General features: G+C 51.3%; 1 protein-coding gene across 1 annotated transcript in view; it reads left to right on the top strand.

Annotated features, from left to right (window-relative positions):
* The first annotated feature begins 4,304 nt into the window (after positions 1 to 4,304).
* The window catches only part of GLRX3 (glutaredoxin 3), a 35,683-nt gene continuing 26,096 nt past the window's right edge, over positions 4,305 to 13,891 (top strand). The window contains exons 1-2 of the mRNA XM_036735955.1: positions 4,305 to 4,520; positions 7,820 to 7,928. Of these exons, the coding sequence (XP_036591850.1) occupies positions 4,396 to 4,520; positions 7,820 to 7,928 (234 nt within the window). The 5' untranslated portion in view covers positions 4,305 to 4,395. The remainder of the gene's footprint in view (positions 4,521 to 7,819; positions 7,929 to 13,891) is intronic.

The raw sequence follows: 13,891 nt of genomic DNA, 5'->3' as shown, positions 1-13,891 counted from the left end.
TAGTGTCCTAGTGGGAGCAGGAGGTTAGGGGAATAAAAATGGGCAGATGGAAGCCCAAAGATGCTTATAAATGGGGTCATCCTACTGACAGACAGAGATAGTAACTAGCTCCCCAACAGTCCTGTTCCCTAATGTCAGCTTTCAAGGTGTTCTGAGCTACTGAGCGCATTAATTGGGTGATCAGGGTGAGTTATGAAAACCCCACATAAATGTTAACACTTTGGCCAAACCCCCTTTACAATTTTTTTTTGAACTGGGAACATGGCAAGAGTGACTGGTATGACCATCAGAGTCTCCTATGAGCTAAAGAAAGCCCTTTGTTAGACCTGGGATCACACACAATCTGTGTCCTTACCTTCAATTTTGGCCTCTGTTCAAGGGTGACATTGAGCACAGTGCCTAGTATACAGTTAGCGTCTCATAAATGCTTGTTGTCTGACTGACTCTATGGCATCTACAAAAAGTGGCCATCCAGCCTTCTCTGGAAGATGTCCAGCGAGAGGAGTGTCTGGGAGACTTATTATTATTAGTTTTCCAAGTTTTTCATACTACCCTATCAGTTACACAGGGCCATAGGAACTCAGCATTCTTAGTTACTTCTTAAGCAAATGATACCTGTCTGCTGTCATCTTTGCATCTCCACGACCTCGCATACGCCATCGACACAGTGAGCATTAAGCCACGACTTGCGGAACTGGACCGAAGATACATCTACTTATGAATGTCCATATGTCCATCACAGGATAAGGGCATTTTGGACAGAGGATAAGCCTAGCATTTGGAGGCAGAAGACCTGGGTTCAAGTCCTGCTTCAGATACTAAGTCAAGTCAGCAGAGATTTCTCAAGCACTTACAATGTACCAGGCATGCCAGGCTCTGGACTAAGTGTTGGGAAGACAAGCAGAAAGACAATTGTGGGGTTTCCATGCTAATGGGGGAAGATAACCCATAAAAGGCAGCTGAAGGGGAAGGAGAGGGGGACCAAAGAAACTGGTAGGGGTGCATGGTAGAGGTTCCGCAGTGCAGCCTGGACAGGAATGAGACTTGGATGGCTCAGATGCCTGCCTTAAGTGGAAGATCTAGGAGGTGCCAGCCATTCAAGAAGAGGCAGAGGCCATAGGGCAGAGGGACCTTACAATGTGTGAATTCCAGGGCTGGAGTGAGGCGGCTTCTAGAGGAAGACGTTTCTTGGACATGGGGGTCCAGTGTAGTTCTAAATCTATAACCCTTTTATACCTTAGAAAGAGGCATACAGAAGAGGCTCCTGGCCTCTTTTAAAGAGGGAATAACTCTGGAGAGTCAAATGTGACTTGATTTACAAAAACTGGACTTCCAGGCAGCTTTTTAATGTTTATTTGTAAGTGAGGTTCTCTTTGTACTCATTCCTTAAAAAATCACATAGGCCCTGACAGATGCTCGAGCAGTTGTTTCTTTCCTGGGCTCCCCCCCGCCCCCTTCCCCTTTTCGCTTCTCCATCCCATAGAAATGCTTCTACGTATCTGCTTTCTCCTGCTCTGCCTGGATAACTATTAGCCCTTAGTCCTCACTTTCATCTATGCACCTCAGTCCCCGATTCTGGCCTTTTCTCATCCTTACTGTCCTCTCGTATATTCATCCCTACCTGCTCTAAGCCATACAAAATAGGTTAGCTGTGGGACACAGAAGGAAGAACCGGACGGACATACGAGGTTGTGTTAAATCCAGGAAACGAATACATTGACCTGAGCTCCAGATCATGCCTATTGTTATTCCTTGCCTGCTTTACTGGGAGAAGGTTATTTAACACTTTTTTTCTCCTCAATTTCCCTTTTATGTTGATACAAAAATCTTTTTAGGGCATTTTCACAACCTGGGAAGGCCACAGCCCTTTCCATATAATTTAATGAGCTGCTGTGGGGTTCCTGGTTGTCACATGCCACAAACTCTGAAGAATTAAAGGCTACCCAAAGATCAATGGAGAGTGCGTAGTAGGCATGAGTTGGCTGCCATCCATCACCAAGGAAGAATCATGCAGAAGGAGCACAGAGGGCATCATCTGGGCCATGAGGGTGACGGATGGTGGATACACAGTCTTGGGCACCGATAGCATCCCCACAACGTTGAGTGACGTGATGGAGGGAATCACTGGAGGGTATAGAGAAAGAAGCCTTATGTGCAGGTAGGTGGCACAGTGGATAGAGCACCCAGCCTGGAGTCAGGAGGGCCCGAGTTCAAATGTGGCTTTGTGACCCTGGGCAAGTCACTTCATCTTGTTTGCCTCTATTTCCTCATCTATGAAACGAGCTGGAAAAGCCAAACCACTCCAGCATATTTGTCGAGAAGCCCCCAAATGGGGTCATGAGGAGTCGGACATGAACGAACAACAACAACAAAACAAGATGGTTTATGAACACGAGAAGGCTTGGGTGGGGGTGAGCTTCATTGCCAGAGGGAATGCCCACATCACTGCTATGGATGATCCATTGAAGCATGGAAACTAACTGAAAATGCTTGTAATCCAGAGACGACACTGGGGAAAAACCTTTGCCCTGACCTATGTTGGTACTCAGGGCCATGGTAGGGTGGACTGAAGGATGACAGACTCATCAAACCATGTTTAGAAGGCAAAGGGACCTCCGAGGTCACTGAGGCCAGCTCCCTTATTTTAGAGATGAGGAAGCTGAGGCCCAGGGGGGTAATGGGCCTCGTACAATGTCACACAGAGGGAAACTGGCAGAACCAGAGTGTGAACCCAACCCTCTAGTTCCAAACCCAACATGCTACCTGGCCAGACTGCTCCAGTGATTCATCCGGTGTAGGAGGCCCTGGGGGACACCTGTGCTATGGGAGCTACATTTATACAGGACACAGGAGAGAAGCATCCAGGGACAAATGGAGTGAGGACCATGGCCCGGAGGACTGGAGGAAGGCGCTGGAAGGAAGGAGCAGCAGCCTGGTGCCAGCCAGGCCTCACCCGCTGTAGAAGGCTGGGGGGACGTCAGTCTGGGGGAGGTGGAAGGCTTTTGTTGACTCTCAGTGGGGCTGGGGCCGAGCCATCTGACTAGCTGCGGGAAGCAGGCAGCTTTCTTGTCTTTGCGTTGTGCACCATGGTTCTCGAGGTTTCTTTTTCACTTCTCCATGGGCTCACACCCCAAGCACACTTTCCTTTCCATCACTCCTCGGGTGACAGACCAAGGACTGGACACTCTGGGAGGCTGGGGCGAACTGCGGCCTCCAGGGCGTCTGCGTAGTGAGAGGCGCCTGGCTCAAACTCGCCTCCCTTCCCCCCAACCTCAGGGACGAGCCGCTACAAAGTATCCCAAGGGGCCAGGCGGGGCGCTCGGGGCAGGGATGGAGGGACCACGGGCTGCTCTGGGCCTCTTGGCCCCCACGAACACCGAAGGGTCAGCCTCTGGATGACCTTCGAGGGCCCAGGAGGAGGATGATGCCAAGGACAAAGGGGCCCGGCCCAGCCAGCCTGGGGTGGGTACCACGGGGTGCCAGCCTCGGCGGTCTGGCTTCGATGGGGGGACCCGAGGGCAGCGGGGCTACTCATGACCTTTCGTGGGGGGAGGGGGGGCACGCAGTGGTCATGTCCCTAGCCCTCTGTGGGCCTCAGTTTCCTCAAATGTAAAAAAGGTGGGGAGGGTAGGCTGGGTGACATCACTGGTCCCACTCGGCCCTGGGAGCCTATGAAGTCACTTCCGTGTCAGAGCCTCGGCTGCTTCATCTGTAAAGTGGGCGGGCTCCTCCTGAGGCAGCGTCGGCCTCCCCTCCGGCCTCTCAGGAGGCCTCTTTAGGAGTGCACATTCCCCGCTTCCAAGCCCGGAGCCACAAGCCTCCGACGAATCGGCGTGTTTGCCATTCGGGCCTACACCGCGTAGAAACAAGCCCCTGGAACGGCCCCTCTGCGCCTGCGCCTGAGTCTGGCTGACGAAAGCCGGCGGGGAGGGGCACGGTGGAAGAAGTGGGGGCGGGGCCTCCTTGAGCCCTTTCACCTCGCCGGCGGTAGTCGTAACCCTTCCAGAGTCGGACGAGGCAAACTCCTCCCCCTCTGCCTCCGGATGACCCAATCTCTTGCCTCTTCTGAAGCCTGAGGGAGGGGCGGAGGGGAAGAGGGCGTGGCCTCTCCTGACCTCTCGATCAGCCTTTCCTTCCTTCCTCTAGCTCCGCCTCCTCGCCTTTGCCTCTGGGCTATCCAATCCCAGCGTTGGCCAGGGTCGGGGGCGTGGTCTTTCGGGCTCTCTTTTAGCTTTATCCGCCCTGGTGCCTGGCTCCCCCGGATTGCGCAGGCGCAGCTTGGCGCTCGGTGCTCGGCGCTCGGCCCTGCCGCCTGGCCGAAGGCGGAGCCGCGGACGGCGTTCTTTTAGTCCTGCCTGACGGCGGTGGCAGCGGGGCGCGCGGGCGGTGGGCAGCATGGCGTCCGAGGCGGCGGCGGCGGTGGGGGTCGGGGCAGAGGCCGAGGCCAAGCCCAAGCCTGGGGCTCTGCTGGAGGTGGCGTCCCGCGCGCAGTTCGAAGAGCTGCTGCGCCTCCAGGCCAGGTACGGGCGGCCGGCCGGGGCCCCATTCCACAGAAGGGGAACCTGAGACTGCGGGAACGTGGCAGCCGGGCGGGCGGGGTGGTCGGAGGCCCTTGAGCCCCGAGGCTGGTAAACTGAGGCCCAGGCCCGCCGCCGCGCCTCCAGCGCACGGTCATCCAGGCCCCGACCGAAGCCCGCCGGGGATGGGGAGCTCACTACCTCTCGAGGCCCCCGGCCGGCTCCGGGTCTCACTGCCCGTGGTAGGGGCGGCTTAGGGGCAGGATCACCCCCCCCCCCCCCGCCGTGAGGTTGAGCCCAGGACTGCCCTCTTTTCTTCCAAGGTGCGGTCCTCCAGGCCCCGCTTGAAGCCTGGCGGGGATGGGGAGCTCACTATCCGAGGGAGAGCCAGTCCCCACGGCCCCCCTTGCTTGGCCGAGCTGACGGGACGAAGCGGTTAAACGAGGCGGGTGTGGTTCCGGTTAGCCGGCCTCGGTCCGCCCTGGGCTTGGGGGACCCAGGAAGCTCGAGGCCGGTGGGCCCACCCCTTCATTTACGGATCAGGAAACTGAGGCAGGAGTCGCTGCATAAGGGCCCGGAATCTGCCTCCGGCGATTTGGGCGTATTTGGAGAGTGGGGAGGGTACGCCCGGCTGCCCCCCTTCCAGCACCACCCTGCGGTCCGGGAAGCATCCCCCCCACGCCGGGAGGGGGTGGTCCGGTGCCCCCCAGGCTTTGAAGGGTGGGGGCGGGGGGGTCAGAGGGAGCCCCTGTTGAGGAGGCAGCCCCCCCCCGATGGTAGGAGTTGGGGTCCCTGGGCAGGCTGCTGGTCATCCTCATCCCCATCTGTGCAACCGATGACTCTGCTCACGCCTGCCCGGCCTCGACGTGCCCGCTCGAGGAAGGGCCCAGTCCAGATCCCGGCTCTGGCGCTGAGGAGCCCGTGCCAGTCACCTCCCCTTTGTTTGCCTCAGTTTCCCCATCAGTAAAATGGGACTCACGTAGCTCTGCCCCCCTGGGTTGTTTGGCCCCAGTGAGATCCCGCCCCGGTGTGCAGGAGCGCCGGCACGTCTGAGCGCCCCAGACATGGCCTTAAGTAGGGGGAGCTGGAGAAGGAAGGGGCGGTTTAAAGAAGCCTGGGTCTGGGGTCCTTACGAAGCGTGAAGCCAGGAACGAGCCCCTGCAGGTGGAAGCTGGAGCCCTTTCCACACTGACGGTCAGCAAGCCTGAGGACTGGGCTCCAGGCTGCCCCATGAGCTGGGACCTGGCCCGGGGGAGCGGCTGCTGCTCCCCTGACCTGAGCGAGTGTGTCCAGGCTTTGTGTCCCCGACCCAAGCCTCCCAACCAGGGCGAGCGCATGTCCTCTCCTCTGCCCCTCTCAGAATCGCTGGGATTGAGTAAATGGGGGGTGATGGCAGGTGGGGCCGCAGTGATTTCTATCTCTTAAGAGAAAACCGGCTGCAGATTTTCCAATAGCACGTTGTGACTGCCTTCTAAACGCTCCTCCTTCTCCCCTCCCATCTCAGTCACTCCTTCAGCTCTCATGGGAAACAAACCTTTCTCACGGACGTTCCTGAGCCTGGGGATCCACATTGGGAGGATTGGGCAGGGCGGAGTGAACTGTTTGAGTGTCTCCACAGGCTCTTTTCTCAGCTGAGTAACAAGGCCTGTATCTGGTGCCTCCTTGGGAATCGGGGGCTTCCCTGGGAGGAAGTTTTCCAGATACCTGCAGCTTGCCCTCTAGGTGTCAACTCTTCATCTAAAAATGGAATGGAAGCCATTCTGAATGATAGCGCCTGCTTCCAAATTGCTTTAAGCCTAAGCCAGCAAGCTGCTCCTTGGCTCCCGTTTCAGAGACTGGAAGGGTTTAGGAGCCATCCTGGCCAACCCCTGCTTTTTAAGATGAGGAAACTGAGGCCAGGCAGGCTAATGAAGACCTTGGAGGCCAGTGACAAGGGGACAGAAGCCTTTGGTCCTGTCCATGCCATGTGCAAACGTGGCTGCCATCATCAACCCCTGCCCCCCCCCCAGGATTGGGATCAGGGCCATAAGATAATTCTTCAACCCCTTTTTGTGGGCCTACTTCAGGGGGACTAGTCGAGGCCTGGGTTTGTTCTGGAAGTTCTTTAAGCTGGGTGTGGTGGAAGAATGGATTTGGTGTCTGGGCTTGTTCTCTTGGAAAAATTGTTACAATAGGGTGGTATGTCTGTTAAGATGTTTCCCCAAGAACACTCTCCTCAGCCTTCCCGGGCTTGCCAGGTGGGTGCCCTCTCCCAGCACAAGTTCCAAAAGGTGGCATTGGGCACTGTCATTGGTCTCTCCCTGGTGGGGCAGGGGCAGGGTCTCTAGCTTGGCAGGGCTCAAGGACTTAACAGTTAGGTGCAACGATGGAGTCATGGGGAGAACTCCGGCCCTTTCCCCAACCTTGGCTGTCTCACCACTCCTTCCTTGTCTTTTGTTTTCCCTCTGATTATTTGCTTCTCTTTCCATTGCCAGGATTTAAAAACCTTTTCCCTTTCTACTCCACCTGAAGGCACATGCAGCCACGTTCCAGGGGAGAAGCTGACTTAGGCCATCCTGGGATCCCAGATGAGGCTAGGGACCTTGGAGTGAAGGACAGGACCGGACTTTTTAGTGAGGCCTGAAGGTGGGGGTAATCCTTCCTAAGCCTAGTCCTCCTGGACTGGAAGAAGTGGAGACCAGGCAGATGATCTCAGCCAAGGAAGGAAGACATTAGGGCTTTGGGTTGGTCTCCTTGCCTCAGGGCCTTACCCCAGGCCAGTCCATCCTCCACCGGGGCTCAGCTGTGCTCAGGTTGTTCTTCAAGCTTAGCTTTGACTCTGTTGTTCCCCACCAGCTGACATTCAAAGCCCTTCATCCCCTGACTCCCTGTCTTTCAGTGACAGTGGCCTCCTGGAACCAGAGACAGATCTCTGCATTTTTCCTGGCTGTCTGTCACCCATTCCTGGAATCCTCTCATTTTCATCTCCTGACCTCCCTGGCTCTCTTCAAATACATGCTGAAATCCCACAGGAAGCCTTTTGAATCCCCTTGATGTACCAGGGTCTTCTTGAAGATTTTCTCGTGATCTGTAGTGCAATAGCATTTTAGCACAGACTTGTTAGCATGTTGCCTTCCCTGACTGGGCTGGAGGTCCTTCAGGCCTGGGACTGACTTTTGTCTTGCTTTGTATTTCCTGGGCTTCACACTGGGCTTGGTATGGGGGAGGACTTAGATGCTGAGTGACCATGCTTAGCTTGGACAGTATCTGCATTTGGAAAAGTGCCTTAATACATATCTTAAACATAGGTATTTGGTTTACAGGTCCCTTGTTGTCATCCATTTCTGGGCCCCATGGGCTCCGCAGTGCACACAGATGAATAATGTCATGGAGGAATTAGCCAAAGAGCATCCACAAGTGGCGTTTGTGAAGGTATGGCCAAGTGTTCCTACTTTCTTTCAACATTAGCTGCCTTTTGGGGATGAGGTGGCCCCAGGTCTCCAAGACCTCTGCTCCATTTTCCACATTAACCTTTCTCTTCTGTATCCCCTGACTTGAACCACCAGCATTTACAAAATAGTTTGGGGAATGATGTAGGTAATCCAAAAGGTCCTTTTAGTTTTGTAATTACATATTGCTTCTGGCAGCAAATCGACCATCATGACTGTCTTGCTTAGACTAATGTGAGAGTGTCTGCCTTGTCCTATGCAAACTAGGCATGGTGGATGGCACTCAGCCTGGAGTCAGGAAGATCTGAGATCATATTCTGCTTCAGGAAACTCGTTAGCTCTGTGACTCTAGGCAGGGATGCTTGGGTTTCCTCAGCCCTGGAATGTTCATCTGTAAATGGGGATGGGAATGGGAATAATAGCGCCCGCCTTGCTGGGTTGTTGTGAGGATCAAATTAGTATCGCTGAAATACTTTGCAAATTGTTAAGTGCTGTGTAAACGCCTCCTCCTCCTCCTCTCCTTCCCTCCCCCTCCTCCCCATCTTTTGGAACAGCAGCTCCATGGGGCTGGGAGTGGATTAAAGGCAGACTCCTGAGCAAGCAGAAGGGTTGACTGAAGTTATAATGTTAATAGGAAATGGACAAAGTGGGAATAAGGAAATGTTCAAACAGTGGATAAAGAAGGAACATATAAGGATTAGGGGACCCGAGGGGAGGGAAAAGCAGTGGTTCTGAGGTAGGAGGAAGTAGGCTGTGGGCGGAGGCCACCTTGGTCTTCTCCAGCTTCTATGTGCTGAGGAATAATGTGCTTCCCAGCTTTTGTGTTGTATGGTGATGCAGAATTCTTTGGAAATTTGCAGCTCTTCATTCTCCCCTTACTGTAGTTTGTTTTCCCTTAAAGATACATCTTTATAAAAAAGAGTGCTAGGATTAAACTTGGCTTAATGCAGGACAGCGATAGATTGTGAGTGGCAACACTGCTGGTCAAGGCACTTTGGGGACCCCCTTCCGTGCCCCCCATTTTGGGAAATGACTTTTTGGTATGTGTTAGATCCAGCCCAAGTCGAGCACACTCAACATTTAATTCAGAGATTCAGTGAGAAGAAATAAAAAAGCATTTAATAACTTTCCAAGTAGAGCTGAGGAATTAGTCAGTTTTAGCTATTTCCATCTGTTGAGTTCATCATCTGCTCCATCCTACCTTTCCAGGCTTCTTACACTTCACCCCGCCCTCCCTCCCCCCCACACATTCCTTGATCCAGTAACTTTGGTTTTGTGGCTGTTCTTGGCTGTCCCCCAGGCCTGGAAGACTCTCCCTCCTATCTCACTCCTGACCTCCCTGGCTTCCTTTAAGTTCCAACTAAAATCCCACCTTCCCCAACCCCATTTAATTCAAGTGCCTTCCCCTCCCGCTGTTAATTATGTCCTATTTATTCTATATAGATCTTGTTTTGTTTGCCTGTTGTCAAGACTGTCCTCTGCCTTTTTGTAACCCTAGCACTTAGCACAGTGCCTGGTACAAAGTAGGTGCTTAATAAATGTTATTTGATAGACACACACACACACACACACACACACACACACGATTTATTTATCTTTCAATTTTATACATGGAAACACAGCTAACAGACATACGTATTACACACAATATGTATATATACATATATGTGCATTTTTCTGTTTTCTGCAGAACAAACTGAATTCTGACAAGCCGATGCAAAGCTACAGTTGCCGTCATGGTTCTAAACTAGTGAGCTTTTCAAGGTTTTGGGCGATATATGGAAAATGGCAATAAAAGAAATCCTGTGATCTTAGACCATAACTCTGACAGGCCTGATGTCAGCACCAGGAGGTGTAACGGTATAACTGCGTGTTTAGCCGTGATAAAAGAGAGTGATTACAAGTGAGATTAATGATTAATGGCTTCAATCCTAGGATTAATCGAGATAAAGGTAATTGTTCTGAGTCAGTTTGGATGGGAATCATGTTACTGGCTTAAGTAGCGCTGCTCCTGCCTGGCTGCTCACCCCATGATTTATTTAGAGTGAAGACAGGGTTACCTGCACATCGGTTGCTCACCCTGGCTGTAAGATTTTAAGTTGTTAAGGTGCTTGAGGGACTTGTGAAGCCTTTATCTTTATTTCAGACACCTGAGCTCCAGATAAGGTAGCCAGGGAGTACATCAGGCCTGGCTTAGTCTGCCCTGACTTGAGTGAAGACACCTAGAGTGGATTGGGAAATCCTTTCAGGATTCATGACTTTCCTAAAATGCTCTTTGCCTTAATTTTTCTTTACTTGGGAGGTCTCAAGGGCAAATTTGTACCTTTGTGGAATTTTCAAGGTAGCTCATTGGAAGTGCTGCAGTTCTATTTGGCCTGAGGTGTTCTGGGGCGGTGAGTAAATAGAACACGATGTTTTGGAGGGAGAAGCTGCATTTCCTAGTCCAAGGGGCAATGGAAGCAAAGTTAATAACATTTTAGCTGGTGTAGGTCATTGGAAAACAATGCTTTCTTCTTCCTGAGACTCGAGTCACCCTCGATATCTTGATTTCGTTCATGGGTTTCCTTCTTAGCTTGATCTTTTGGGAAGGGTGGTGATTGCTGCAAATTCGCAAATTCATATAAATTGTCCTAAGAATTGCCATAGGACTCTAGGCCAGCCTTCTCATTTTACATCAGGAGACTGGGCTCAACGGATGTTAAGTGACTTGTCAAAAGCCATAAAGTAAATGATAGAACTAGGTTTAAGCCCATGTCTTTAGACTCCTAGGAAGCCTCTTGTTTTTTATTTTTATTCTATAAAATTAAAATTTTTTGGTGGACTTCAAGCAATTTCATTTTGTAGCAAATGATAAAATAGTATCTTAATTAACAATATATTTTGTTTTATATGGTTTGATTTTTCAATATATGTTTATTTTGTTAAGTATTTCCCAGTTACATGTAAAGTTTTTACCATCCATTTTTAGAAATTTCGAGATCCAAATTCCATCTGTCCCTTCTGATCCTCGTCTCTCCTTGAGAAGGCAAGGAATTTGATATTGATTACACTTGTGAGATCATGCAGAACATTTCCATATTAGCCATGTTGCAAAAAGAAAACACACACAAACAAGAAAAATCAAGAAAGTTTAAAAAAGTATGTTTCAGTCTGCACTCAGAGCTCATCGGTTCTTCTTTGCAGGCGGGCAGCATTCTTCATCATGGGTCCTTTGGAATTGTTTTAGATTATTGTATCTCTGAGAATGGCTAAGTCACAATTCTTCAAGAACGTTCTCCTGGTTCTGCGCACTTCACTCTGCATCAGTTCAGAGATATCTTCCCATTTTTTTTTTCCTGAAATCATCCCGCTCATCATTTCTTACAGCACAGTAGCATTCCTTTACAATCATAGACCACAACTTGTTCAGCCATTCCCCGGTTGATGGGCATCCGATATGGCTTGATTTTAAAAAGCAAACTTGTAGTTAGACTATATCCTCTGCTCATTTGGGGGGATTAATGGAAAATAAGATGCTGACAAAGGACTTATCTCAGCACAGTCACAGCCTCATATTCCTAGAGTTGGCAGGGACCTCAGAGATGTTCTAGGCCAGGGGTGGGGGAACCTGTGGCCTCGAGGCTATATGTGGCCCTCTAGGTCCTCAAGTGTGGCCCTTTGAATCCAAACTTCACAGAACAAATCCTTTAATTAAGGGCCTAGACTGTAGGCCATCTTTTTCATTGTAAAGATGTGGTAACTGAGGTCCTGGGAGGATGTGTGACACTTGCCCAAGGTCACCCAGCTAAGTGGCCCAGCCAAGATAAGGAGGGTCATAGTTCCCTTCCTCAGACCTGTATACTACCTCATACAGAAAAATTGTACTCTGGAGCTTAATTTATACTTCTGAAATGCTCTTTTAAATTGTTAAAATATTTGAATGATTTTTGCCCATATTTGGTATTCTTAGTTTAAAAAAAAACCCACTTTGCTTCAGGTTTAAATGAAAGGTTCTTATGGCCTGGCACAGAAGGGTTGGGGCATTTTATTCAGTCCTTATGGGTAGCAGCAGCGCGGGGTCGAATGTGGAGCCTGACTGCAGGTTGACTAGCTTGGGGACGTTCTCTGTGCTGCTCCACAGCTGGGGGATCGGGTAGACTATGAACTGGAGACTGAGTTTGTCCATTTGTAGAATGTCAGTCATGTTTCCACTGACTCCTTCCGAGTGTGGTTGCAAAGATCAAAAGGGAAAACACAGGTGAAATGATGTGGCACCTCTAAAGAGTGCAGGGGTGCCGTTGGGATGGAGCTTCCTGCCTTGGAGTCAGCAGATTTTTTAACCCTGGGCCCCTTTGTGCTGTGCCATGGTCGCCAGTGGTGCTTGAACTGGAGAAGGAAGGGGGGGAGGAGGAGGAAAGAAAGAAGACTTGAACCGAGGGTGGACCTGGTGGTGTCACCAGCAATGGCAGCTGGGTAAGAAATGACCCACCTCAGTGCCACACGGGAGTTCTTCTGCCAAGAGCAACGGCATCTTGAGAGAAAGGACACAGGATGGTGGTACCTTGAAGATGCTAGGAGACCTTTTCTGTCAAATGAGTATTGAGAGGATAGAGGCATAGAGTGGCTGGAAATTGGATTTCTATGCTAGCCTTTCAGAGCAGTTGAGGGCAATGTCTTCTTTCTTTTAGGGAGTTGGCAGGAGTCTGATAATTGGAGACCCAAAAAGAGGCACATGGGTTCCTGAAGACTGTAGGGACATTTAGGAGCCCTGGTAAAATGAGCAGTGAATGAATTGTGTGGCGCCCCATTGTAAGGAGCCACAGAGAACTGGGGCTCTCAGTTCAGCAAGTAGGGAAGGAAGGGAACGTTGGAGGACCTCCTGCCAGGGCTAGGTGCAGCCACACTGGGTTCAGTCCCCTTCCTGCTGGAGAGGTGAAAGGGCAGGGGCATCCCTCTTGTTACTGGGCTGTTGGGAGAATGGATTGTTCCTGAGGTGAGTGGGAGAAGTGTTTTTTTTGGGAAAATGCAGAAGAAAGAGGTGAAGAGGTAGAGGAGGATCCAAGCCTGGGTGGGAAGGTGGAAGAATGTACAGCACCAAGGGAGTGGTTGGTTTCTCCCTCCAGCTGGTCGTGGTTCTTGGCCCCTCTGAGGAGGACACGTCATTCTGTGCCCCAGGGGTCACGAATGTCCCTGGGAAAGAGGGCATCTGTAGAAAAGAGAAAGACCTCGTAGTTAGAGACTTCAGGCAGCCATGTGCCTGCTGACTTAGCAGGCCATTTGCTGCTGGTTCCCGTTGTGTGTCCGGGATGTGATGTCCAGCTAGGCTCCCAGGAGATGGTATCCAAGGTGTCTCTGGGAACAGCATTCCTATCAGGACATGGGGCATCTCTGCCTGTGGCTTGTTGGTCTGCTCCTAACTAAAGTTGGGCATTTCAGAAGATGGAATCACAGGAGCCAAACCACGCCTACAATAAACATGTGATCTGCTTTTCACCAGGGCATATGGCTCTCACCAGGCTGTGCTAGACAGACCATGGGACAGTTGGGGGGGCAGGGCATAGAGCCAGCAAGATAGGGGTTTCATGTCTGTTTGACTTGTGAGTAGCTCTCGAAGGCTTGGCATCGCACAGCAGAGGCTGATGGGTATTGGCAGCAGATGGATTGTCGGTCCAGTGAAACCCCTCATCTGGATATGTAAGGCACTGATGTGGGCTGGGGCCTGGAGACCAAGAATTAAGGACGAAAGCCAGTGTCTGAACTCTGGCAGCTTCTGTTTGCACATCTGGTCATGAGGGTTCTAAATCAGAAGGGAAGGAGATAAGAAATTGCTGACCTGAGACCTCTAGGCTGGATGTGGCCAAAATGACAACGGTGGAGGGTTGGCCTGCTTGGGTTCTACCTTTGGACTAAGAACTGACCTAGACCAGTGGTGAACTGAAGTACTCCTTTGTCTTCATAGCTATCTCA

This window comes from Trichosurus vulpecula, chromosome 8 (genome assembly GCF_011100635.1).
Source record: "Trichosurus vulpecula isolate mTriVul1 chromosome 8, mTriVul1.pri, whole genome shotgun sequence".
Classification (NCBI taxonomy): domain Eukaryota; kingdom Metazoa; phylum Chordata; class Mammalia; order Diprotodontia; family Phalangeridae; genus Trichosurus; species Trichosurus vulpecula.
This window is presented reverse-complemented; position numbering and strand designations above follow the sequence as displayed.